The sequence below is a fragment of the Entelurus aequoreus genome, linkage group LG25 (assembly GCF_033978785.1).
Source record: "Entelurus aequoreus isolate RoL-2023_Sb linkage group LG25, RoL_Eaeq_v1.1, whole genome shotgun sequence".
Taxonomy (NCBI): Eukaryota; Metazoa; Chordata; class Actinopteri; order Syngnathiformes; family Syngnathidae; genus Entelurus; species Entelurus aequoreus.
In genome coordinates, this window is record NC_084755.1 from 4,889,697 (window position 1) to 4,915,146 (window position 25,450).

The 25,450-nt window shown below is 39.2% G+C and overlaps 1 protein-coding gene across 2 annotated transcripts in view; it reads right to left on the minus strand.

Moving 5' to 3' along the window:
- Positions 1–778: 778 nt before the first annotated feature.
- The window catches only part of metrnla (meteorin like, glial cell differentiation regulator a), a 28,703-nt gene continuing 4,031 nt past the window's right edge, over positions 779–25,450 (minus strand). The window contains exons 2-5 of one of the 2 annotated variants that reach the window (XR_009824626.1): positions 19,083–19,471; positions 6,521–6,580; positions 3,166–3,566; positions 779–2,253 (exon numbers count right to left, since the gene is read on the minus strand). Coding sequence is in view for 1 of the 2 variants with exons in the window: in XM_062037344.1 (XP_061893328.1) it covers positions 3,253–3,566; positions 6,521–6,580; positions 19,083–19,471 (763 nt within the window). In the remaining variant the exon portion in view is untranslated. Of the gene's footprint in view, positions 3,567–6,520; positions 6,581–19,082; positions 19,472–25,450 lie in introns of both variants that reach the window. The other variant, XM_062037344.1, reaches the window with a different exon arrangement.

Genomic DNA, 25,450 nt, shown 5'->3' on the forward strand with positions numbered 1-25,450 from the left:
TATCTTGTCTTTGCAGTCTATTCAATTGAATATAAGTTGAAAATGATTTTCTGTTTTTATTAATATTTATTAATTATTTATTAATAATAATAATAATTATTATTTATTATTATTTATTAATATTTGCAAAAAATAACAAAGTTTACCAGTCGGAACGTTAAATATCTTGTCTTTGCAGTCTATTCAGTTGAATATAAGTTGAAAAGGATTTTCTGTTGTTATTAACACAACGTGACAACGTCACTGCTTTTGTACTAACAAAATACAAATATAAAACAAAAAAACTATTTTCTAAAGTTATTTCCCTATTCCCCCCCCCCCACACACAGCCAAAGTAGGACGGAGGGTTCAAATTCCAGAGGGAGGAGCAGCGTGTCAAAGACAACATGAGATGGTTCCCAGTGAGGAGCGGTTGCCATGGAGACCATGTTTGCCTTTCCCAGTCCTGCAGTTCCAGGACTGACTGATTGACGTCGGCGTTCAGGACAGAGGGGGGGAAAAGAGTGTTGGGGGGTCCAAGTGGGACAACTGCTAGAGAGAGAGAGAGAGAGACACCAAAATAAAAGCCCCATGTGAAATGATGAGCAGGAAGTAGCTGGATGCATGTTGAGCGTGCTCAGTCACAGGACCGCCTTCAGCGCTCAATCACGTCCCAAACTGCAACAATGATGTCTTTCACCCGGACCTGGACTCAACACAACCACTATCACGGCAGGAAGTGGCTGATAAGATGACTTCCTGCTGCTAAGACGTCAGCAATGACTTTTCACTCTCTTAATCGTGTCGAAGCAACTTTTTTTTTTTAATTCAATACTTTTTCACATTCGGGACTTTTTATAAACAAAAACAATTAAAAAAAAACAAACACAAATTAAACAGTAAATCGAGCTTTTTACAAAGTAAAATATACAACGTTCATTTTGTACACAAACATGAAAGGGGGGGCTGCTACATTTAGATCTGTCTTGGTCACCATGGCGACCACTCAGTCAGTTTCCAGGTGACAAGGGGTTGTCTTGGTCACCATGGAGACCACTCAGTCTGTGTCCAGGTGACAAGTGGTTGTCTTGGTTACCATGGAGACCTCTGGCTCCAAACAAGTCCATACTCAGTTTGTGTCCAGGTGACAAGGGGTTGCCTTGGTCACCATGGAGACCACTCAGTCAGTGTCCAGGTGACAAGGGGTTCGTCTTGGTCGCCATGGAGACCACTCAGTTCGTGTCCAGGTGACAAGGGGTTGTCTTGGTCACCATGGAGACCACTCAGTCTGTGTCCAGGTGACAAGGGGTTGTCTTGGTCACCATGGAGACCGCTGGCTCCAAACAAGTATATACTCAGTCTGTGTCCAGGTGACAAGGGGTTCGTCTTGGTCACCATGGAGACCACACAGTCTGTGTCCAGGTGACAAGGGGTTGTCTTGGTCACCATGGAGACCACTCAGTCTGTGTCCAGGTGACAAGGGGTTGTCTTGGTCACCATGGAGACCACTCAGTCTGTGTCCAGGTGACAAGGGGTTCGTCTTGGTCACCATGGAGACCACTCAGTCTGTGTCCAGGTGACAAGGGGTTGTCTTGGTCACCATGGAGACCACTGGCTCCAAACAAGTATATACTCAGTCTGTGTCCAGGTGACAAGTGGTCGCCTTGGTCACCATGGCGACCACTCAGTCAGTGTCCAGGTGACAAGGGGTTGTCTTGGTTACCATGGAGACCTCTGGCTTCAAACAAGTCCATACTCAGTTTGTGTCCAGGTGACAAGGGGTTGCCTTGGTCACCATGGAGACCACTCAGTCTGTGTCCAGGTGACAAGGGGTTGTCTTGGTCACCATGGAGACCGCTGGCTCCAAACAAGTATATACTCAGTCTGTGTCCAGGTGACAAGGGGTTTGTCTTGGTCACCATGGAGACCACTCAGTCTGTGTCCAGGTGACAAGGGGTTCGTCTTGGTCACCATGGAGACCACTCAGTCTGTGTCCAGGTGACAAGGGGTCGCCTTGGTCACCATGGAGACCACTCAGTCTGTGTCCAGGTGACAAGGGGTTCATCCTGGTCACCATGGAGACCACTCAGTCTGTGTCCAGGTGACAAGGGGTTGTCTTGGTCACCATGGAGACCACTCAGTCTGTGTCCAGGTGATAAGGGGTTGTCTTGGTCACCACGGAGACCTCTGGCTCCAAACAAGTCCATACTCAGTCTGTGTCTAGGTGACAAGGCGTATCCTGGTCGCCATGGAGACCACTCAGTCCGTGTCCAGGTGACAAGGGGTTTGTCCTGGTCACCATGGGGACCACTCAGTCTGTGTCCAGGTGACAAGGGTCGCCTTGGTCACCATGGAGACCACTCAGTCTGTATCCAGGTGACAAGGAGTTCATCCTGGTCACCATGGGGACCACTCAGTCCGTGTCCAGGTGACAAGGGGTCGTCCTGGTCGCCATGGAGACCACTCAGTCCGTGTCAAGGTGATAAGGGGTCATCCTGGTCGCCATGGAGACCACTCAGTCTGTGTCCAGGTGATAAGGGGTCATCCTGGTCGCCATGGAGACCACTCAGTCTGTGTCCAGGTGACAAGGAGTTCATCCTGGTCACCATGGGGACCACTCAGTCCGTGTCCAGGTGACAAGGGGTCGTCCTGGTCGCCATGGAGACCACTCAGTCCGTGTCAAGGTGATAAGGGGTCATCCTGGTCGCCATGGAGACCACTCAGTCTGTGTCCAGGTGATAAGGGGTAGTCTTGGTCACCATGGAGACCTCTGGCTCCAAACAAGTCCATACTCAGTCCGTGTCCAGGTGACAAGGGGTCGTCCTGGTCGCCATGGGGACCACTCAGTCCGTGTCAAGGTGATAAGGGGTCGTCCTGGTCGCCATGGAGACCACTCAGTCCGTGTCAAGGTGATAAGGGGTCATCCTGGTCGCCATGGAGACCACTCAGTCTGTGTCCAGGTGACAAGGAGTTCATCCTGGTCACCATGGGGACCACTCAGTCCGTGTCCAGGTGACAAGGGGTCGTCCTGGTCGCCATGGAGACCACTCAGTCCGTGTCAAGGTGATAAGGGGTCATCCTGGTCGCCATGGAGACCACTCAGTCTGTGTCCAGGTGATAAGGGGTAGTCTTGGTCACCATGGAGACCTCTGGCTCCAAACAAGTCCATACTCAGTCCGTGTCCAGGTGACAAGGGGTTATCCTGGTCACCACGGGGACCACTCAGTCCGTGTCCCGGTGACAAGGGGTCGTCCTGGTCACCACGGGTACCACTCAGTCCGTGTCCAGGTGACAAGGGTTGCTCCCCTGACTCAGCGCCTGTCTGTACAGGCGCAGGAAGTCCTTGTATCGCGGTGCGCAGCCCATCCACGCCTCCCCGAAGCGCACCGTCCCTGTGAAGAGGAACTGGCCCTCCCGGGGCTCGACGCCGCATTGCAGGGGCATCTTGATGTGTCCCGACCACCTGCGTACCCTGGGACCCCCCGGGACAAAGACCTGGGTCTTCTGTCTGTAGAGGCGGCTGATGTCCACGCTGACGGACGAGCGCTCCTCTTCCTGCTCCACCTGCTGGATGCTGCCCCGCACCACTGTGGACATGCACACCACCGTTACACACCATGTGACCTACACCATGTGACCTACACCATGTGACCTAGTGCAGAGCTGGGCAGATATTTGGACTCGGGGGGCCACATTGAGAGAAAAAATGTGTATGTGTGTATAAATGATATATACCAGACCTGGGCAAATGAAGGCCCGGGGGCCACATGGGGCCCGTTGAGCTTTTCAATCTGGCCCGCTGGACATTCCCAAATATATTTGTTTAGATGTTTAAGATGTAAAGTGTAGCGGCCATTATGATGTCACTCATCTTTTATAATCACCCTAACTAAGTCTTCAACTATACTAAGTCTTTACATGCTTGGAATATGCATCATATACTAGTTACTATGGTCATCTAATTAGTTACTATGGTCTTCTAATGAGTTACTATGCTCATCTAATTAGTTACTATGCTCATCTAATTAGTTACTATGGTCATCTAATTAGTTACTGTGCTCATCTAATTAGTTACTATGCATCATCTAATTAGTTACTATGGTCATCTAAATAGTTACTATGCTCATCTAATTAGTTACTATGGTCATCTAATTAGTTACTATGCTCATCTAATTAGTTACTATGGTCATCTAATTAGTTACTAGGCTCATCTAATTAGTTACTATGGTCATCTAAATAGTTACTATGGTCATCTAATTAGTTACTATGATCATCTAATTAGTTACTATGGTCATCTAATTAGTTAATATGATCATCTAATTAGTTACTAAGCTCATCTAATTAGTTACTATGGTCATCTAATTAGTTACTATGATCATCTAATTAGTTACTAAGTTCATCTAATTAGTTACTATGGTCATCTAATTAGTTACTATGCTCATCTAATTAGTTACTATGGTCATCTAATTAGTTACTATGGTCATTTAATTAGTTACTAGGCTCATCTAATTAGTTACTATGGTCATCTAAATAGTTACTATGGTCATCTAATTAGTTACTATGGTCATCTAAATAGTTACTATGGTCATCTAATTAGTTACTATGGTCATCTAAATAGTTACTATGGTCATCTAATTAGTTACTATGGTCATCTAATTAGTTACTATGGTCATCTAAATAGTTACTATGGTCATCTAAATAGTTACTATGGTCATCTAATTAGTTACTAGGCTCATATAATTAGTTACTATGGTCATCTAAATAGTTACTAGGCTCATCTAATTAGTTACTATGGTCATCTAGTTAGTTACTATGGTCATCTAATTAGTTACTAGGCTCATCTAATTAGTTACTATGGTCATCTAAATAGTTACTAGCCTCATCTAATTAGTTACTATGGTCATCTAAATAGTTCCTATGGTCATCTAATTAGTTACTATGGTCATCTAATTAGTTACTAGGCTCATCTAATTAGTTACTATGCTCATCTAATTAGTTACTATGGTCATCTAATTAGTTACTAGGCTCATCTAATTAGTTACTATGCTTATCTAATTAGTTACTATGGTCATCTAATTACTTACTATGCTTATCTAATTAGTTACTATGGTCATCTAATTAGTTACTATGCTTATCTAATTAGTTACTATGGTCATCTAATTACTTACTATGGTCATCTAATTACTTACTATGCTTATCTAATTAGTTACTATGGTTATCTAATTAGTTACTATGCTTATCTAATTAGTTACTATGGTCATCTAATTAGTTAATATGCTTATCCAATTAGTTACTATGGTCATCTAATTAGTTACTATGGTCATCTACGTCAGTGGTCCCCAACCACCGGGCCGCGGACCGGTATCGATTGGTACCGGGCCGCGCAAGAAATGTAATTTAAAAAAAAAAATTAAAAATTTTTTTTTTAAAAATTAAATCAACATAAAAAACACAATATATACATTATATATCAATATAGATCACTACAGTCTGCAGGGATACAGTCCGTAAGCACACATGATTGTATTTCTTTATGAAAAAAAAAAGAAAGAAAAAAAAAAAATCAACCCCCCCCACGGGGGAGTGTTTCCACAGACGCGGAAGGAGATTTTCACAACAAATTTCTAAAGCTTAGTGATATATAAAATAGAATAGAATAGAATAGAATACAAAGTACTTTATTGATCCCTGGGGGAAATTCAGCAAATATCAGATATATCAGATTGTAGGTGTGTTTATTTTGTACCCTTTGCGTTCATATTTCACTGTTTGTTGCATTTCACTTGATTGTAAAATATGTCGATCGAAAGGGGGTGTGACGTATTTTGTCAATATTCAGTGTTTTATCGTTCATAGAAAAATGTAAAAATTCCATTACGTTTTTTTAAGGCGGTCTGTCATAACATTTTTAGCATTCAATCAGACATTATTGTAAGGTTTTGTATTAGTGTTCCTAAAAATAGATACACATTTCTCTAAATTTGGCCCCCCGAGTCAAAATAATTGCCTAGGCCTGATATATAGTGTAAAAAGCTGCTGTACAGTATGTGTGTATAAATGATATATAGTGTAAAAAGCTGCTGTACAGTATGTGTGTATAAATGATATATAGTGTAAAAAGCTGCTGTACAGTATGTGTGTTTGGCTCCCTTTTTTTCCAGGAACACTAATACCAAAAGTCACAATGTCTCATAGAGTTCTAAAAAAGTTATGACAGACCACATGAAAAAAACGGAATGGAATTTTACAGTTTTTGACTGAATGAGACACCCAAAATGTACATGAAAATAAAGAAAGTGGGATTTACAATATTAACTATAAACAATAAAACACTGATATTAACATATTTTACTTCTCAGACCAGCTCTTCCATCTTTTACAATCAAGCAAAACACAACAAAAATGTAACAAACAGCAAAATATGAATGCAAAGTGTGATAAACACCTTCAATATGATATATTCTATATAATCTGTTTCTGACACACGTGCGTTTGGGGCCACACTTTGCCCAGGGTCTGCCCTAAAGAGTTTAGCACTTACCAAAGTCTTTGGTGCACACGGCTAGAAGAACCTCAGCATCACTGCAAGGCTGACATGGAGCTGAGAAGACAACACAGACACAAGTTGGTGACTCACCAATCATAGCAGAGACAACATCTTGTACTGGACACGGTACATTTTGCAATAAAACTATTGTTATGTATCCCAAAAATCAATAAATCACAAAAATATTGTGTTAATTTTTTTTAATTTACAATGTTCTTTAAATCCGTGTTAATACAGAAAATATATTCCTATTAACCTTTGCTATTTATAACATACTCTATTTTATATCCTGTTTTATTTACATTATTATGTACCTACTGGTATACCAGTACTAGCATAGTATCGCGGTACTAACGAATCAAAAATGGTACCATGCTCTGTTTGAAAAGTACCGGTTCCCGGGCATGACGTCATGACATTGCTAGTTTTACGAGCAGAAGAGCATGTTGGGCAGCGCACACACACAGAGTACTTACAAGCAGACACAGTGTGTAGACAGAAAAGGGAGAACGGACGCATTTTGGTGTGAAAAGTAAAGATAAAGGTGAAGTTATAACACTGAAACACCCTCAGGAAGACCTGCTTGAAGACATTGCTAGCTAGTTAGCAGCTAGTGTTTTAGCTACTTCTAAATCACCAATCCTGGCCTCCATGGCGACAAATAAAGTAAGTTTCTTACAAGTATCATTATCACTGCAGGACGAGGAATAGCTAAACATGCTTCACTACACAACTTAGCACAATAGCTCACAAAAGCTAGCGCACCTGAATGTAAACAAATGCCATGGGTGGATCTACACCTGACATCCACTGTAATGATACCAAGTACAATAGTGATTCACTACTCTGACTACATCGATATTTTTTTATCTTCAGAAAATATTTTTTCCTTTAAAAAAAAAAAAAAGATATTATGTTTATAAAGTCAGTAAATATGTCCCTGGACACATGAGGACTTTGAATATGACCGATGTATGATCCTGTAACTACTTGGTATCGGATCGATACCTAAATGTGTGGTATCGTCCAAAACTAATGTAAAGTATCAAAGAAAAGAAGAATAAGTGATTATTACATTTTAACAGAAGTGTAGATAGAACATGTTAGAAGAGAAAATAAGCAGTTATTAACAGTAAATGAACAAGTAGATTAATAATCAATTTTTACAGTTTGTCCCTCATAATGTGTAGAAAATAATAGGTGGATAAATGACACAATATGTTAGCAGACTAATTAGGAGTCTTTGTTTGTTTACTTACTACTAAAAGACAAGTTGTCTAGTATGTTCACTATTTTATTTAAGGACTAAATGACAATAATAAACATATGTTTCATGTACACTAACATTTTTTTGTTCAAATAAAGCTAATAATGCAATAAAATTTGTAACGATGGTTGGTAGTAGGGCTGGACGATATATGGAATATACTCCATATATCGCAGGTTTGTCTCTGTGCAATATAGAAAATGACTATATCGTGATATTGGAGTACCGTATTTTTCGGACTATAAGTCGCAGTTTTTTTCATAGTTTGGCCGGGGGTGCGACTTATACTCAGGAGCGACTTATGTGTGAAATGATTAACACATTAGCGTCAAATATCCAATAATATTATTGATGTCATTCACGTAAGAGACGAGACGTATAAGATTTCATGGGATTTAGCGATTAGGAGTGACAGATTGTTTGGTAAACGTATAGCATGTTCTATATGTTATAGTTATTTGAATGACTCTTACCATAATATGTTACGTTAACATACCAGTTGGTTATTTATGCCTCATATAACGTAGACTTATTCAGTGTAACTATTCCTTATTTATTTTAAATTGCCTTTCAAATGTCTATTCTTGATGTTGGTTTTTATCAAATACATTTCCCCCAAAAATGCGACTTATACTCTAATGCGACTTATATATGTTTTTTTCCTTCTTTATTATGCATTTTCGGCCGGTGCGACTTATACTCCGGAGCGACTTATACTCCGAAAAATACGGTATACGTTCTCACACAGTTGCTTTTAGCTGCGGGCATTACACTACAGGCTCTTATCACTCTCGCACCTACCTCTCTGCTCAGCGACATGGGTAAAGTTAGCTGTGGTGCAAGTGGTAATACAGTGTTTCCCACACATTCATTTATTTGTGGCGGCCCGCCACGAAAGAATTAAAACCGCCACAAAAAAATGTTTTATTTTTTAAAATTAATTAATTAATTTTTTTGTCCTGTCCAGCTTCTCAGGCAAATCATATAGTTGATGTAGATGCCCATATCGGCTGTTCACATTTACTTTACAAAAGAGAAGTGTAGGATCAAGATTTTTGGAGCTCTTTGTTCGGTGGATCAGATGTTTCATGAAGCTTTGTGTCTATCTACCACCACTACTGTTTTCTGTTTAGTTGTTACTGACTGTGGCAGGACACCTCTGCCTCTGTTTCACTTTATGTTGCTGGTAAATAATATGGTTGTAGTAGTAGGCTAAAGTTAAATGATTTAGTATGCACTAATTAAAGGGGCAGAGCTTTAAGAGACATTTTAGCTTTTATATTTTTATAAGATATATTTTTTGTAAGAACCACAATTAATAAATATATTTCAGTGAATAACTTATTGTTCAAATCTGTATATAAATATGTACATAAAGTGTTGTAATTATATTGTAAAATGGATGGATGGACGTTTAAAACAAAACTGTTATTATTAATTAGTAAGTATACATTTTTTGAGCCTTTTAGAGAAAATCATATCATTGTAGTAAATTATGCAAATTACTTGATGATGTCATGGTGACCACGCCCATAGCCACGCCCACAGCAACGCCCCCACCGCCACAGGTATCTTGGCAGTTTATGGGAAACACTAATACGAGAGAAAGAAGGTGCGAATCTGGTAACAAATGAAGGAAGAATTAATTCCCAAGAAAAACAGCAGGGGGTCCATCGTCTGGCGGTGGTTTGGCTTCAAGCGGGAAGATGTTGAACAGACAACCGTAATATGTCATGTATGCGTAGCTACAAAAAGTAGCATTACTGCTAATTTGTAGCATCATTTGAAAAGTCACCCGCTAGAGAATGAAGAGTGCTTGAAACTCTCTGCATGTCAACATCTCCATTCGGTGCCACCAGTGCCTCCATGGAAATGCCCCCCTCTACCTCAAAGAACTGCTCACCCCCAAATCCTCCACACGACACCTCCGCTCCGGACAGGCTAACCTCCTCCAACCTCCGAGGACAAAACTAAGAACTATGGGAGACTGGGCTCCCAGTCTATGGAACGCTCTCCCTGACCACCTGAGGGCACCACAGACTGTGGATGCTTTTAAAAAAGGCTTAAAAACTCTTCTTTTTAAAAAAGCCTTTTTTAGATATATGCATACTAGTTCTAGCTATTTGGCTGTTCTAGTTATTATTTTTTATTATCTTTTTATTTTTTATTTGATTTTTTTTAATACACTGTAGCACTTTGAGGTTGTTTACTCAATGTAAAGTGCTTTTTACAAATAAAATCTATTATCATTATTATTATTATGGCCTCAAAATATCCACATATTAATAAAAGGCCATCAAATGGGGGTCAGAGGTCAAGCTGCCACAAGTTTAAGAACAATAAAAAGTAGCCTGAAGTCAATCGTCCACATAAAAAACTGTTCAAGTGTGCTCAGCTTTGAATTTGCACCACAGAGCTGAGTCGGCATGCCGCACCGGTCACCCCTCTGGAGAAGACCACTTCACAGGGAAGGGAGGCGCTCCACGGCAAAACATCTGGAACGCGCTTTTTGAACTCCGCTAATAACGGGGGGCCGACTGAAAACCACTCCACGTGGCTGGGAGATGAGAGACGGGGGAAGTCGGAATAATGAGGGTGACAGCATGGAACATCTGCTGGGAGGACGCGCTGGCGGAACACGGACGACGGAGAGGCGGAGCTTCTCGTTCATCCATCAGCCGCGGCTTTGAGGTGACACACCAGAGTGCCGTCTATGCCAGACGGCGCCCTCTTTGGCCCGTGCCTGGTAATGCCACATGACGCGGAGGGTAGGTGAAGACAGATGTGGCCTCATGCTGTTTGAGTGAAGGAAAAGGGGGGATGGCGCCCTGACTTGAAGGTTAGACAGGTACACAGCGGGAAAACAGATGCTTGCTTTACACGGAGGCCCACTTTTAGACTGTGGTTTTACACTCGCACACACATTTGCCTTGCCTATAATAAGAGGCCCAGTGAGTTACTGTTTCCATCAGCAGCAGCAGATGGCTCTTCTAAACATATCACAACATAAAGTACACCTGCACAATGGAAGAGTTCATTGGTAGGTCTATCATTGTGGTGTACAAATGTCCATCCATCCATCTTCTTCCGCTTATCCAGGGTCGGGTCTCGGGGGCAGCAGCCTAAGCAAAGAAGCCCAGACTTTCCTCTCCCCAGGTACTTCGTCAAGCTATTCCCCGGGGGATCCCGAGGCGTTCCTAGGCCAGCCGGGAGACATAGTCTACTAGGGGTGTAAAGGTACACACAAATTTGGGTTCGGTACGTACCTCGGTTTAGAGGTCACGGTTCGGTTCATTTTAAGGTACAGTAAGAAAACAACAAAATAGTCAATTTTTGGGTTATTTATTCACCAAATTTGCAAAATCTTCCACCAACAATATTTGTCTTAGTGGAATATTTGATGTGAAGTAATGGGAACCTTGGATAGGTCAATAATTCATAATAACATTGATTTTGATTCAATATTATGTTTTGAGCAATGACAGTTTGAAAGAAAAAAAAAACAGCTTTGTTTTATTAGTCAACATTGCAACTTTTTCTAAATGACATTTAACCTTTAAGCTTTTTTATTTCACTTTTGTTATGTTTTCTGTTTATTTTAATAGTATTTTTAGAATGTGCCGTGGGCCTTTAAAACATTAGCTGTGGGCCGCAAATGGCCTCCGGGGCACACTTTTGACACCCCTGCTATAGATAATAAAAAATTAAATGTGATAAATCTATGGATAAAAAGCAGAGCCTGGCGACGCATGCACGTTTATCATAACTCTCTCTCTCTCTCTCTCTCTGCCCCTCCCTCACCAATGCTGCTGTTTGTTTTGTTTTTAACCCCTTCTTAACCCTGAACGTACATTGAAAATACACGCAACCCTAACTCAAAATTCCGGACATTTGAGGCATTTAAGAAACTCCGCCCTGACAGCTCCGCAAAAGAGGACATGTCCGGTGAAAAGAGGACGTATGGTCAGTCTATCCTAGCCCGTTAGCTGCTAGCATGCCGTGTGTTGTGCCTCGGTGTGCATTGTTTACACAACGTGCGTTACGCTACTTAATATGTCCGTGTGGAAACTCGTTCGGTACACCTCCGAACCGAACCGACACCCCCGTACCGAAACGGTTCAATACAAATACACGTTCCGTTACACCCCTATAGTCTACCCAACGTGTCCTGGGTCTTCCCCGTGGCCTCCTACCGGTCGGACGTGCCCTTAACACCTCCCTAGGGGAGGCGTTCGGGTGGCATCCTGACCAGATGCCCGAACCACGGCTTTACTTTGAGATGACAGAGCTTCTCACCCTATCTCTAAGGGAGAGACCCGCCACCCGGCGGAGGAAACTCATTTCGGCCGCTTGTACCCGTGATCTTGTCATTTCGGGCATAACTAGAGATGTCCGATAATGGCTTTTTTGCCGATATTGTCCAACTCTTAAATACCGATTCCGATATCAAGCGATACCGATATACACTACCGTTCAAAAGTTTGGGGTCACCCAAACAATTTTGTGTTCGAGCCTTCATTTCTAAGAACAAGATGAGACTGTCGAGTTTCGGATGAAAGTTCTCTTTTTCTGGCCATTTTGAGCGTTTAATTGACCCCACAAATGTGATGCTCCAGAAACTCAAGGTCAGTTTTGTAGCTTCTGTAACGAGCTAAAGTGTTTTCAGATGTGTGAACATGATTGCACAAGGGTTTTCTAATCATCAATTAGCCTTCTGAGCCAATGAGCAAACACATTGTACCATTAGAACACTGGAGTGATAGTTGCTGGAAATGGGCCTCTATACACCTACGTAGATATTGCACCAAAAAGCAGACATTTGCAGCTAGAATAGTCATTTACCACATTAGCAATGTATAGAATGTATTTCTTTAAAGTTAAGACTAGTTTAAAGTTATCTTCATTGAAAAGTACAGTGCTTTCCCTTCAAAAATAAGGACATTTCAATGTGACCCCAAAATTTTTGAACGGTAGTGTATACAGTGGTGGAATGAACACATTATTATGCCTAATTTTGTTGGGATGCCCCGCTGGATGCATTAAACAATGTAACAAGGTTTTCCAAAATAAGAGAACAACTTCAACTCAAGTTATGGAAAAAAGTGCCAACATGGCACTGCCATATTTATTATTGAAGTCGCAAAGTGCATTATTTTTTTTAACATGCCTCAAAACAGCAGCTTGGAATTTGGGACATGCTCTCCCTGAGATAATCCTGATACCCACTACAACTATGGGAAATACTATACTTTGACTTTCACAAAGTGCATTATTTTTTATATCTTTTTTTAAACATGCCTCAAAACAACAGCTACAAAAACAATGAAGGCACACAGCTTCAGTCCAGAGTATACTAGAGTAATGAAGTAAACAATAACATAGTCCTCCTTTAGTGCAAGACTGCCTGGTATACTGTATAACAGGGAATTATAAACTGGGCTCAGTCTGCCCTGCTCTAACGTATTTGTATGAGTAACACAAATGTTCTGCAAGCTAGTGGTGAGTGCTTGAAGTGGCCTAGCAGTTAGCCAGAGCTTCTGAAATGCTGAAGGAAGACGTCTTGGTTCCTCGTTGCATAACCTACTTTTTTCAGTCATTGCAAATTGCCAGTTGTTTTATCCATCAGACACACTTGAAAATAATCCCAAACCATAGACATGGTGTCGTTAGTCAGTCACCGAGCGAGCGAGCTTAAAGGCCTACTGAAAGCCACTACTACCGACCACGCAGTCTGATAGTTTATGTATCAATGATGAAATCTTAACATTGCAACACATGCCAATACGGCCGGGTTAACTTATAAAGTGACATTTAAAACTTCCCGGGAAATATCCGGCTGAAACGTCGCGGTATGATGACGTATGCGCGTGACGAAGTCAGAGTAACGGAAGTTATGGTACCCCGTAGAATACTATACAAAAAGCTCTGTTTTCATTTCATAATTCCACAGTATTCTGGACATCTTTTGCAATTTGGTTAATGAACAATGAAGGCTGCAAAGAAGACAGTTGTAGGTGGGATCGGTGTATTAGCAGCAGACTACAGCAACACAACCAGGAGGACTTTGTTGGAGCGCTAGCCGCGCTAGCTGTGCTAGCCGCGCTAGCTGCGCTAACCGCGCTAGCTGCGCTAACCGCGCTAGCCGCCGACCTCACCTTGACTTCCTACGTCTCCGGGCCGCCAAACGCATCGGGTGAAGTCCTTCGTCCTTCTGCCGATCGCTGGAACGCAGGTGAGCACGGGTGTTGATGAGTAGATGAGGGCTGGCTGGCGTAGGTGGAGAGCTAATGTTTTTAGCATAGCTCTGTGAAGTCCCGTTGCTAAGTTGCTAAGTTAGCTTCAATGGCGTCGTTAGCACAGCATTGTTAACCTTCGCCAGCCTGGAAAGCATTAACCGTGTATTTACATGTCCACGGTTTAATAGTATTGTTGATTTTCTATCTATCCTTCCAGTCAGGGGTTTATTTTTTTGTTTCTATATGCAGTTAAAGCACGATGCTATCACGTTAGCTCGTAGCTAAAGCATTTCGCAGATGTATTGTCGTGGAGATAAAAGGCACTGAATGTCCATTTGGCGTTCTCGACTCTCATTTTCAAGAGGATATAGTATCCCAGGTGGTTTAAAATACAAATCCGTGATCCACAATAGAAAAAGGAGAGAGTGTGGAATCCAATGAGCCAGCTTGTACCTAAGTTACGGTCAGAGCGAAAAAAGATACGTCCATCACTGCCTCTCAAGTCCTTCACTGTAACGTTCCTCATCTACGAATCTTTCATCCTCGCTCAAATTAATGGGGTAATCATCACTTTCTCGCTCCGAATCTCTCTCGCTCCATTGTAAACAACGTGGAATTGTGAGGAATACTAGCTCCTGTGACGTCACGCTACTTCCGCTACAGGCAAGGCTTTTTTTATCAGCGAGCAAAAGTTGCGAACTTTATCGTCGATTTTCTCTACTAAATCCTTTCAGCAAAAATATGGCGATATCACGAAATGATCAAGTATGGCACATAGAATGGATCTGCTATTCCCGTTTAAATAAAAAAAATATTTTCAGTAGGCCTTTAATAGCCACGGCTATAGCACCGGCAACAACACACTCTTGTTGTTGTTATGCTACGCTGGCGGCGGTTTGATGAGGTCATCAAGTGTCGCCAGTAAACCTCTCATGCTGCAGTCGTCAACTCCTGTGTTGTGTGTGGGAGAGGGGAGAGGGGAGGGGCTGCTGACTGGTAGACGCAACTGCTCTGTACTTCCCCCTACGTACAGCGGCGTTTAAAAAAAAGCCAGTAATTTTACTTTTTGAAACCGATACCGATCATTTCCGATATTACATTTTAAAGCATTTATCGGCCGATATTATCGGACATCTCTACTTTCATCCCATTGATTTTTTGAACGTTGATGTTCCAGGCAATCTAATTTTCAGTGAAGGTATAGGATAGGCAGATATAAGCCTTGGCTTCAGCCTGTTCCTTTCCTTTTTGTGTGTGAATGTGTGTGATTGTTAAATGTGTATAATCTGTGCTGTTGAATTGATCACGCAAAATGGTTGATTACATGACCGAAATAAACTCATTTCATTCATTCATTAATCGGTGAGCTCAGGCGTGTCAAAGTATTTTTATCTCAGGGGCCGCATGGAGGAAAATGTGTGCACTAGAGATGCGCGGTTAGCGGGTACACCCGCGGAGTCCGCGGGCAAACCGAGGGTCGGGCGGTTTTATGACGAAAAAAATAGATTCTAAATAGATTCGGGCGGGTGGCGGTTGAACCAATTCAGAAAAAAAATACATAGTTAAATGTTGTTACCCATGTAAATGATCGAAGGCGAGTTCTTTGTTTCTTTAGGTGGGTTTATTGTAGGCAGTTTTCATGAACGTCTACCCAGTGCGGCAACATCACACAACAACAACAGTCACGTTTTGGTCCTACCGTAAGCAGGTCGTCTGCCGTAAACAGCAATGCTGTGACCGTCTCAAACAGGGCAACACTGCCTGCCGGGGTCGTGGTTGGGGGCGTGGTTAAGAGGGGAATATATTTAAGCTAGAATTCACCAACTCAAGTATTTCCTATATATATATATATATATATATATATATATATATATATATATATATATATATATATATATATATATATATATATATATATATATATATATATATATATATATTTATTTTTTATTTTTATTTTATTATACATATAAATAAAAGGAAATACTTGAATTTCAGTGTTCTGAAGGCTTTCCAGTAGATGGCAGTATTGTCCTGTTTAAGAGTGTCACAACATTGCAGTTTACGGCAGACGAACTGCTTTACGGTAGACGAAAACGTGGCTGCTGTTGTTGTGTGTTGTTACCGCGCTGGGAGGACGTTGATGAAACTGCCTAACAATAAACCCACATAAGAAACCAAGAACTCGCCCTCCATCATTCTACAGCGGACGTGAAAACAGACTGTCGCCGCTGTCCCCACTCAGGTCCGCATTGAGCTGGAGGGGGCGTGGCCTCCAGCTCCGGCTGAATACCGGGAGTCTCCCGGTAAAACCGTGAGGGTTGGCAAGTATGCTCTAATGCAGGGGTCACCAACCTTTTTGAAAGCAAGAGCTACTTCTTGGGTAGTGATTAATGCGAAGGGCTACCAGTTTGATACACACTTAAATAAATTGCCAGAAATAGCCAATTTGCTCAATTTACCTTTAACTCTATGTTATTATTAATAATTAATGATATTTACACTTAATTGAACGGTTTAAAAGAGGAGAAAACACGAAAAAAATGACAATTAAATTTTGAAACATAGTTTATCTTAAATTTCGACTCTTTAAAATTCAAAATTCAACCGAAAAAAAGAAGAGAAAAACTTTAAAAAAGAATTTATGGAACATCATTAGTAATTTTTCCTGATTAAGATTAAGTTTAGAATTTTGATGACATGTTTTGAATAGGTTAAAATCCAATCTACACTTTGTTAGAATATATAACAAATTGGACCAAGCTATATTTCTAACAAAGACAAATCATTATTTCTTCTAGATTTTCCAGGACAAACATTTTAAAAGAAATTCAAAAGACTTTGAAATAAGATTTTAATTTGATTCTACAGATTTTCTAGATTTGCCAGAATAATTTTTTTGAATTTTAATCATAATAAGTTTGAAGAAATATTTCACAAATATTCTTCGTCGAAAAAACCGAAGCTAAAATGAACAATTAAATTAAAATGTATTTATTATTCTTTACAATAATAAAAATTAATTTACTTGAACATTGATTTAAATTGTCAGGAAAGAAGAGGAAGGAATTTAAAAGGTAAAAAGGTATATGTGTTTAAAAATCCTAAAATAATTTTTAAGGTTGTATTTTTTCTCTAAAATTGTCTTTCTGAAAGTTATAAGAAGCAAAGTAAAAAACATAATGAGTTAATTTAAACAAGTGAAGACCAAGTCTTTCAAATATTTTCTTGGATTTTCAAATTCTATTTGAGTTTTGTCTCTCTTAGAATTAAAAATGTCGGGCAAAGAGAGACCAGCTTGCTAGTAAATAAATAAAATTAATAAAAATAGAGGCAGCTCACTGGTAAGTGCTGCTATTTGAGCTATTTTTAGAACAGGCCGGCGGGCTACTCATCTGGTCCTTGCGGGCTACCTGGTGCCCGCGGGCACCGCGTTGGTGACCCCTGATCTAATGCGTGGCCAAGAGATATTATTGCGTGGCACGCATTGAATGTCTCTGCTGCATTGGATCAGTCTCATTTCTTTAACAGGAATGCCTTGTATCGTCTATATTAGATGTATAACAACGGGTGGGTGGCGGGCGGTTGTGGTTTTGATAAAATGTTAGTTCGGGTGGATTGCGGGTGGATGACGACTTTTATGATGCGGTTGCGGATGAAATAATTGCCTATCCACGCATCTCTAGTGTGCACACGCGGGCCAGACTATTCAAATCATGGCATTAAAAGTAGAAAATAAAGACAAATTCAGATTGTTCTATTTTTGGCCAAAGTAAGACAAAAAAAACAAACACATTCTGAAAATATTACAATACAAATATAGAAAAAACTACAGGCAGCGGTGAAGTTTAGATCCATGGAGGAAATAAGAAAGTGAAAGAATGTTTATAACTGAATACATTTACATGTGCATAAAAATGTGTTATTTAAATGATTGTTTATGAATGAAGTAACGTTTATGACAACCTTTTTTCCAAAACACAATATAGAATGAGAGATATAACATGATAATGCATACATTTATCAATTGTTACCAAAAAGCGGGACCCCGAAAATGTACTGTGGGACCCCATTTTTATGACTTGATGGGGTCCCTGGGACCCCATTTTGAAATTTTCTAGCGCCAACACTGATGGAGTATTGGTGCGTGCAAAACAGCAGCAGACCGGTTCTAATACTAATCAGTGTTTCCCATAAACTGCCAAGATACCTGTGGCGGTGGGGGCGTGGCTGTGGGCGTGGTCACCATGACATCATCGCGTAATTTGCATAATTTACTACAATGATATGATTTTCTCTAAAAAGGCTCAAAAAATGTATACTTACTAATTAATAATAACAGTTCTGTTTTAAACGTCCATCCATCCATTTTACAATATAATTACAACACTTTATGTACATATTTATATACAGACTTTAACAATAAGTTATTCACTGAAATATATTTATTAATTGTGGTTCTTACAAAATATAAAAGCTAAAATGTCTCTTAAAGCTCTGCCCCTTTAATTAGTGCATACTAAATAATTTAACTTTAGCCTACTACTACAACCATATTATTTACCAGCAACATAAAGTGAAACAGAGGCAGAGGTGTCCTGCCACAGTCAGTAACAAACAAACAGAAAACAGTAGTGGTCAAATACAAATAAGGCAGCAAGAGAAGTATCCTACACTTCTCTTTTGTAAAGTAAATGTGAACAGCCTATATGGGCATCTACATCAACTATATGATTTGCCTGAGAAGCTGGACAGGACAAAAAATAATAAAAAAAACCAATTATTATTTTTTTATTTGTGGCGGACGTAATTCTTTCGTGGCGGGCCGCCACAAATAAATGAATGTGTGGGAAACATTGCTAATCAAATATCATCATACATCATTCATTGGTGATCTGGATCTGGCCCGCTGGCCTTGACCTTGACACATAGGCCCCAAAGGGACTGATCTAATACTAATCAAAGATCATCCCGGGGGCCATAGATCTGGCCCGCGGGCCTGGACTTTGCCACATAGGGGTTAGCTCGTCCTGAAGAAGACATTTCCTCTTACCTGCCAGCGAGGGCTCTTCCACTCCGTGCATGTTGCTCGTTAGCTCGTACTGGAACGCCGTAACCCGCCGGCTGATATCCGTGCGTGGGACGGCCTCGATAAACAGCGCCCCCTCTTGTATGCCAAAGCAGTGCACTTTACTGCTGGCCTGGTCCTGCTCGCGAAGCAGCAGTCGTAGCCGCCCATTGAGGTCCAAATAAATGTTAGTGGCGCTGGAGTCGGCGCTGGGCTTGATGCAGACTGTGAGGCGGGCGCTAGCAGGGGAGAGCGTGTTCGGCCGCAGGTTGACGATGATGGCGCCGGTAGGGTAGAGCCACTCTAGAGAACCTTGCGAGCAGCGCAGGTACACCTGCTCCACGTCCCGGGTGTGGCCCTCGTGAGTCAGCCCGCTGGAGGAAAAGTAGGCTAGTTAGTAGTTAGCACTGCAAAAACTGAAATATAAGTAAGATTAAATATCTCAAATAAGGGTGATATTTGCTTATTTTCCGTCTGACAAGATAATTCTCACTAAGCAGATTTTATGTTTGAGTGTTTTACTTGTTTTAAGTGTGTATATATATATATATATATATATATATATATATATATATATATATATATATATATATATATATATATATATATATATATATATATATGCATACATACATAAAGTTGTGCTCATAAGTTTACATACCCTGGGAGAATTTATGATTTCTTGGCCATTCTTCAGAGACATCTCTAATTGGTACTTGAACTTTAGTATATTGTGACCAGGCATATATTTGCACTTTAAAGTTAAAAAGAGTCATCAAAGACGAGGTGAATTGTAACATACTACTGCGATAAAATGTTTGGGACCATTTACAGTGGAAATGCAGAAAAATGCATACCCTATGGAATTGTAATGCTTGGTGGAAAGTGAGTTACATATCCAGACCAGTCAAAGGACAAAGCAGTTTACCACATTTCGGGGTCTTTTTAGCACAATTTTTTCCCCAGCTTTGGCTCGATTCCTGTCAGTCCAAAATCACCTAGGTTTGGGTACTTGCTCAGTGGAAAAGGGGCATTAAGGATCGCAGACCCCCCCCCCCACCCCCCCCACCCCGCCCCCCCCCCCCCCCCCCACTCCCCCGTGGCCAAGCACACCGCTGGCAGGCTGCCTTTGGAAGACTTGCGACAGTTATTGAGTAAAATTCCAACTTTTATCATAATATTGCACAAATGTTCAGTTTTTCTTGTAAAATTTTGACTTGTGTTGAGTAAAATGATGACTTTTACTATAGTACTGCCAACATTTTAAAGTTTTCTTCTAAAATTGTGACTTTTGTGGAGTAAAATTACGACTCTTGTCTTGAAACTGCCAAAATTGTAAGCTTTTCTTGTAAAATTGCGACTGTTATTGTGTAAAATTTCCAACTTTTATCATAATATTGCACAAATGTTCAGTTTTTCTTGCAACATTTTGACTTGTGTTGAATAAAATGATGACTTTTATTACAATACTGCCAACATTTTAAAGTTTTCTTATAAAATTGTGACTTTTGTGGAGTAAAATTACGACTCTTCATAAAGTTGCCAAAATTCTAAGCTTTTCTTGTAAAATTGCGACTGTTTTTGAGTAAAATTCCAACTTTTATCATAATATTGCACAAGTGTTAATTTTTTCTTGTAAAATTTTGACTTGTGTTGAGTAAAATGATGACTACGTTAATAATGACTGAATTATTTAATTACAAATTACAAACTGTTGTATATACTAATTCATAGATGTTATTTTATTATATAAAAAGGTCAGTAAATGATTTTATATAATTGTAAACGCTTTGAAGTGGGAAAGGGGTAGGATTAAATAAGCTTTGCTTCTTCCTACTCCTTTTCGGGCATGATGTAAATGAAATGATATTAAATTGTGTGATGTATTATGATGTAAATGTGTTCATGTTCGAAATAAACTATAAGAAAGAAAGAAAGAAAAGAAAATACTTTTATTATAATACTGTCAACATTTTAAAGTTTTCATATAAAATTGTGACTTTTGTGGATTAAAATTACGACTCTTTTCATAAAATTGCCAAAATTGTAAGCTTTTCTTGTAAAATTGCGACTGTTATTGAGTAAAATTCCAACTTTTATCATAATATTGCACAAATGTTCAGTTTTTCTTGTAAAATGTTGACTTGTGTTGAGTAAAATGATGACTTTTATTATAATACTGCCAACATTTTAAAGTTTTCTTATAAAATTGTGACTTTTGTGGAGTAAAATTACAACTCTTCATAAAATTGCCAAAATTCTAAGCTTTTCTTGTAAAATTGCGACTGTTATTGAGTAAAATTACAACTTTTATCATAATATTGCACAAATGTTCATTTTTTCTTGTAAAATTTTGACTTGTGTTGAGTAAAATGACGACTTTTATTATAATACTGCCAACATTTTAAAGTTTTCTTATAAAATTGTGACTTTTGTGGAGTAAAATTACGAATCTTCATAAAATTGCCAAAATTCTAAGCTTTTCTTGTAAAATTGCGACTGTTATTGAGTAAAATTCCAACTTTTATCATAACATTGCACAAATGTTCAGTTTTTCTTGTAAAATGTTGACTTGTGTTGAGTAAAATGACGACTTTTATTATAGTACTGCCAACATTTTAAAGTTTTCTTATAAAATTGTGACTTTTGTGGAGTAAAATTACGTCTCTTGTCATACAACTGCCAAAAATGTAAGCTTTTTCTTGTAAAATTGCGACTGTTACTGAGTAAAATTCCAACTTTTATCATAATATTGCACAAATGTTCAGTTTTTCTTGTAAAATTTTGACTTGTGTTGAGTAAAATGACGACTTTTATTATAATACTGCCAACATTTTAAAGTTTTCTTATAAAGTTGTGACTTTTGTGGAGTAAAATTACGACTCATTTCATAAAATTGCCAAAATTCTAAGCTTTTCTTGTAAAATTGTGTCTGTTATTGAGTAAAATTACAACTTTTATCATAATATTGCACAAATGTTCCGTTTTTCTTGTAACATTTTGACTTGTGTTGAATAAAATGATGACTTTTATTATAATACTGCCAACATTTTAAAGTTTTCTTATAAAGTTGTGACTTTTGTGGAGTAAAATTATGACTCTTCATAAAATTGCAAGCTTTTCTTGTAAAATTGCGACTGTTATTGAGTAAAATTCCAACTTTTATCATAATATTGCACAAATGTTCAGTTTTTCTTGTCAAATTTTGACTTGTGTTGAGTAAAATGACGACTTTTATTATAATACTGCCAACATTTTAAAGTTTTCTTATAAAATTGTCACTTTTGTGGAGTAAAATTACGACTCTTGTCATAAAACTGCCAAAATAGTAAGCTTTTCTTGTAAAATTGCGACTGTTTTTAAGTAAAATTCCAACTTTTATCATAATATTGCACAAATGTTCACTTTTTCTTGTCAAATTTTGACTTGCGTTGAGTAAGCCAGCACTTTGCACTTTAAAGTTAAAAGGAGTCATCAAAGACGAGGTGAATTGTAACATACTACTGCGATAAAATGTTTGGGACCATTTACAGTGGAAATGCAGAAAAATGCATTCCCTATGGAAGCGTAATGCTTGGTGGAAAGTGAGTTACATATCCAGACCAGTCAAAGGACAAAGCAGTTTACCACATTTCGGGGTCTTTTTAGCACAATTTTTTCCCAGCTTTGGCTCGATTCCTGTCAGTCCAAAATCACCTAGGTTTGGGTACTTGCTCAGTGGAAAAGGGGCATTAACGATCCCCCCCCTCCCCCGTGGCGCGGTGGCCAAGCGCACCGCTGGCAGGCTGCCTTTGGACGACTTTGTAGGCAAAAAGTGCATGAATAGACGGCCTTGGAGCAGACAAGTAACTGTGGCTGCTGCGTGCGAGTGCAAATGCTGGTCACGCACCCAACCTCCACTCGCTTTCAAGCCACCAAAGACGGCGAAGGAGTCTTTTCCGGGCAGCACCTCGGACTCTGGCGCCAGCGAGACCAAACGACTGCCTCTCGAATTTAAGGCCAGCTCGGGGTCTCAAAAGGAAAGAAAAAAAAGTGGTCCGTCAGTCATTCTGCGGCGGAGGCCAGAGGCAGGAAGCCATCATCGGCCCGGGAGCGTGCCAAGCTGGCGGTTTGACTGCAGATGGAGAAACGCCCTGTTTCCTGAAAATGAGATGCTCTGATTTAAATGGACCTTAAAAAGCCGTGGACATGTGGAGCATGTGCGGCGCTGCTCGGTGTGCCTCTAATTAACTCAAGCCGCTTCCAACTTCCATCTTTTCTGCATGCAATTAAAGCCTAGTGAACAGGCCCACTAATGAACAGCAGATTATTGGTGCACAGCTCAAAGATGTGCCCCTCCTGACTGCACGATTACAAAGGGGAAAAAAACAGTGTAGCCTGGAAAGCTGAGACATTTCGGCAGATGCCTGGCTCAAGCTTCCATCACAAAGAAACACGAGGCTGCTTTGATACAATTTATGATTACAGACCTTCAATTTTAGTACCCCATGCAGATTTTTTCTAGCGCATCATCTGGATTCTAATCACTAGCATGCATCTCACACGTTGATAAAAGCAAGCCCTTCACCCCTTTCAACCAAACCACACTTGGTAAAAAACAGTCACTATAATCAGCATCAATTGGCAACATTGCAAAGCTGGAAATATTAAAATGCAAATAAAATCCAAGCCCCCCACCGCCCGCATTTTCCCACAATGTGTCGACTTTTTTCTTACAAAATTGGGAACAATTTAATAATAATAATAATAGATTTTATTTGTAAAAAGCACTTTACATTGAGTAAACAACCTCAAAGTGCTACAGTGTATAAAAAATTAAAAGATAATAAAAAATAAAAAATAAAATAAAAACTAAAACAGCCAAATAGCTAAAACTAGTATGCATATATCTAAAATAAGGGTTTTTAATTTAAGCCTTTTTAAAAAAGCATCCACAGTCTGTGGTGCCCTCAGGTGGTCAGGGAGAGCGTTCCACAGACTGGGAGCGGCGGAGCAGAAATTTCTCATATTCTTTCTGTTTCTGTAGCATTGCAATATTTTCTCGTAAAATTATTACTTTTATATGTTAAATTATTACTTCTTAATGCAAAATGGTGACATTTGTCATATAGAATTCTGACTTTTGTCACAATATTGCCAATTTTTTTGTTGTTCTTGTAAATTATTGTCATCATTTTGCCCAAGTAAAATTCTGATTATTATTATTATTATAATACTGCCAACATTTTAAAGTTTTCTTATAAAGTTGTGACTTTTGTGGAGTAAAATTACGACTCTTTTCATAAAATTGCCAAAATTGTAAGCTTTTCTTGTAAAATTGCGACTGTTATCGAGTAAAATTCCAACTTTTATCATAATATTGCACAAATGTTCAGTTTTTCTCGTAAAATTTTGACTTGTGTTGAGTAAAATGACGACTTTTATTATAATACTGCCAACATTTTAAAGTTTTCTTATAAAGTTGTGACTTTTGTGTAGTAAAATTACGACTCATTTCATAAAATTGCCAAAATTGTAAGCTTTTCTTGTAAAATTGCGACCGTTATTGAGTAAAATTCCAACTTTTATCATAATATTGCACAAATGTTCAGTTTTTCTCGTAAAATTATGACTTGTGTTGAGTAAAATGACGACTTTTATTATAATACTGCCAACATTTTAAAGTTTTCTTATAAAATTGTGACTTTTGTGGAGTAAAATTACAACTCATTTCAGAAAATTGTCAAAATTGTAAGCTTTTCTTGTAAAATTGCGACTGTTATTGAGTAAAATTCCAACTTTTATCATAATATTGCACAAATGTTCATTTTTTCTCGTAAAATTTTGACTTGTGTTGAGTAAAATGACGACTTTTATTGTAATACTGACAACATTTTAAAGTTTTCTTATAAAATTGTGACTTTTGTGGAGTAAAATTACGACTCATTTCATAAAATTGCCAGAATTGTAAGCTTTTCTTGTAAAATTGCAACTGTTATTGAGTAAAATTCCAACTTTTATCATAATATTGCACAAATGTTCAGTTCTTCTCGTAAAATTTTGACTTGTGTTGAGTAAAATGACGACTTTTATTATAATACTGCCAACATTTTAAAGTTTTCTTATAAAATTGTGACTTTTGTGGAGTAAAATTATGACTCATTTCATAAAATTGCCAAAATTGTAAGCTTTTCCTGTAAAATTGCGACTGTTATTGAGTAAAATTCCTACTTTTATCACAATATTGCACAAATGTTCAGTTTTTCTCATAAAATTTTGACTTGTGTTGAGTAAAATGACGACTTTTATTATAATACTGCCAACATTTTAAAGTTTCCTTATAAAATTGTGACTTTTGTGGAGTAAAATTACGA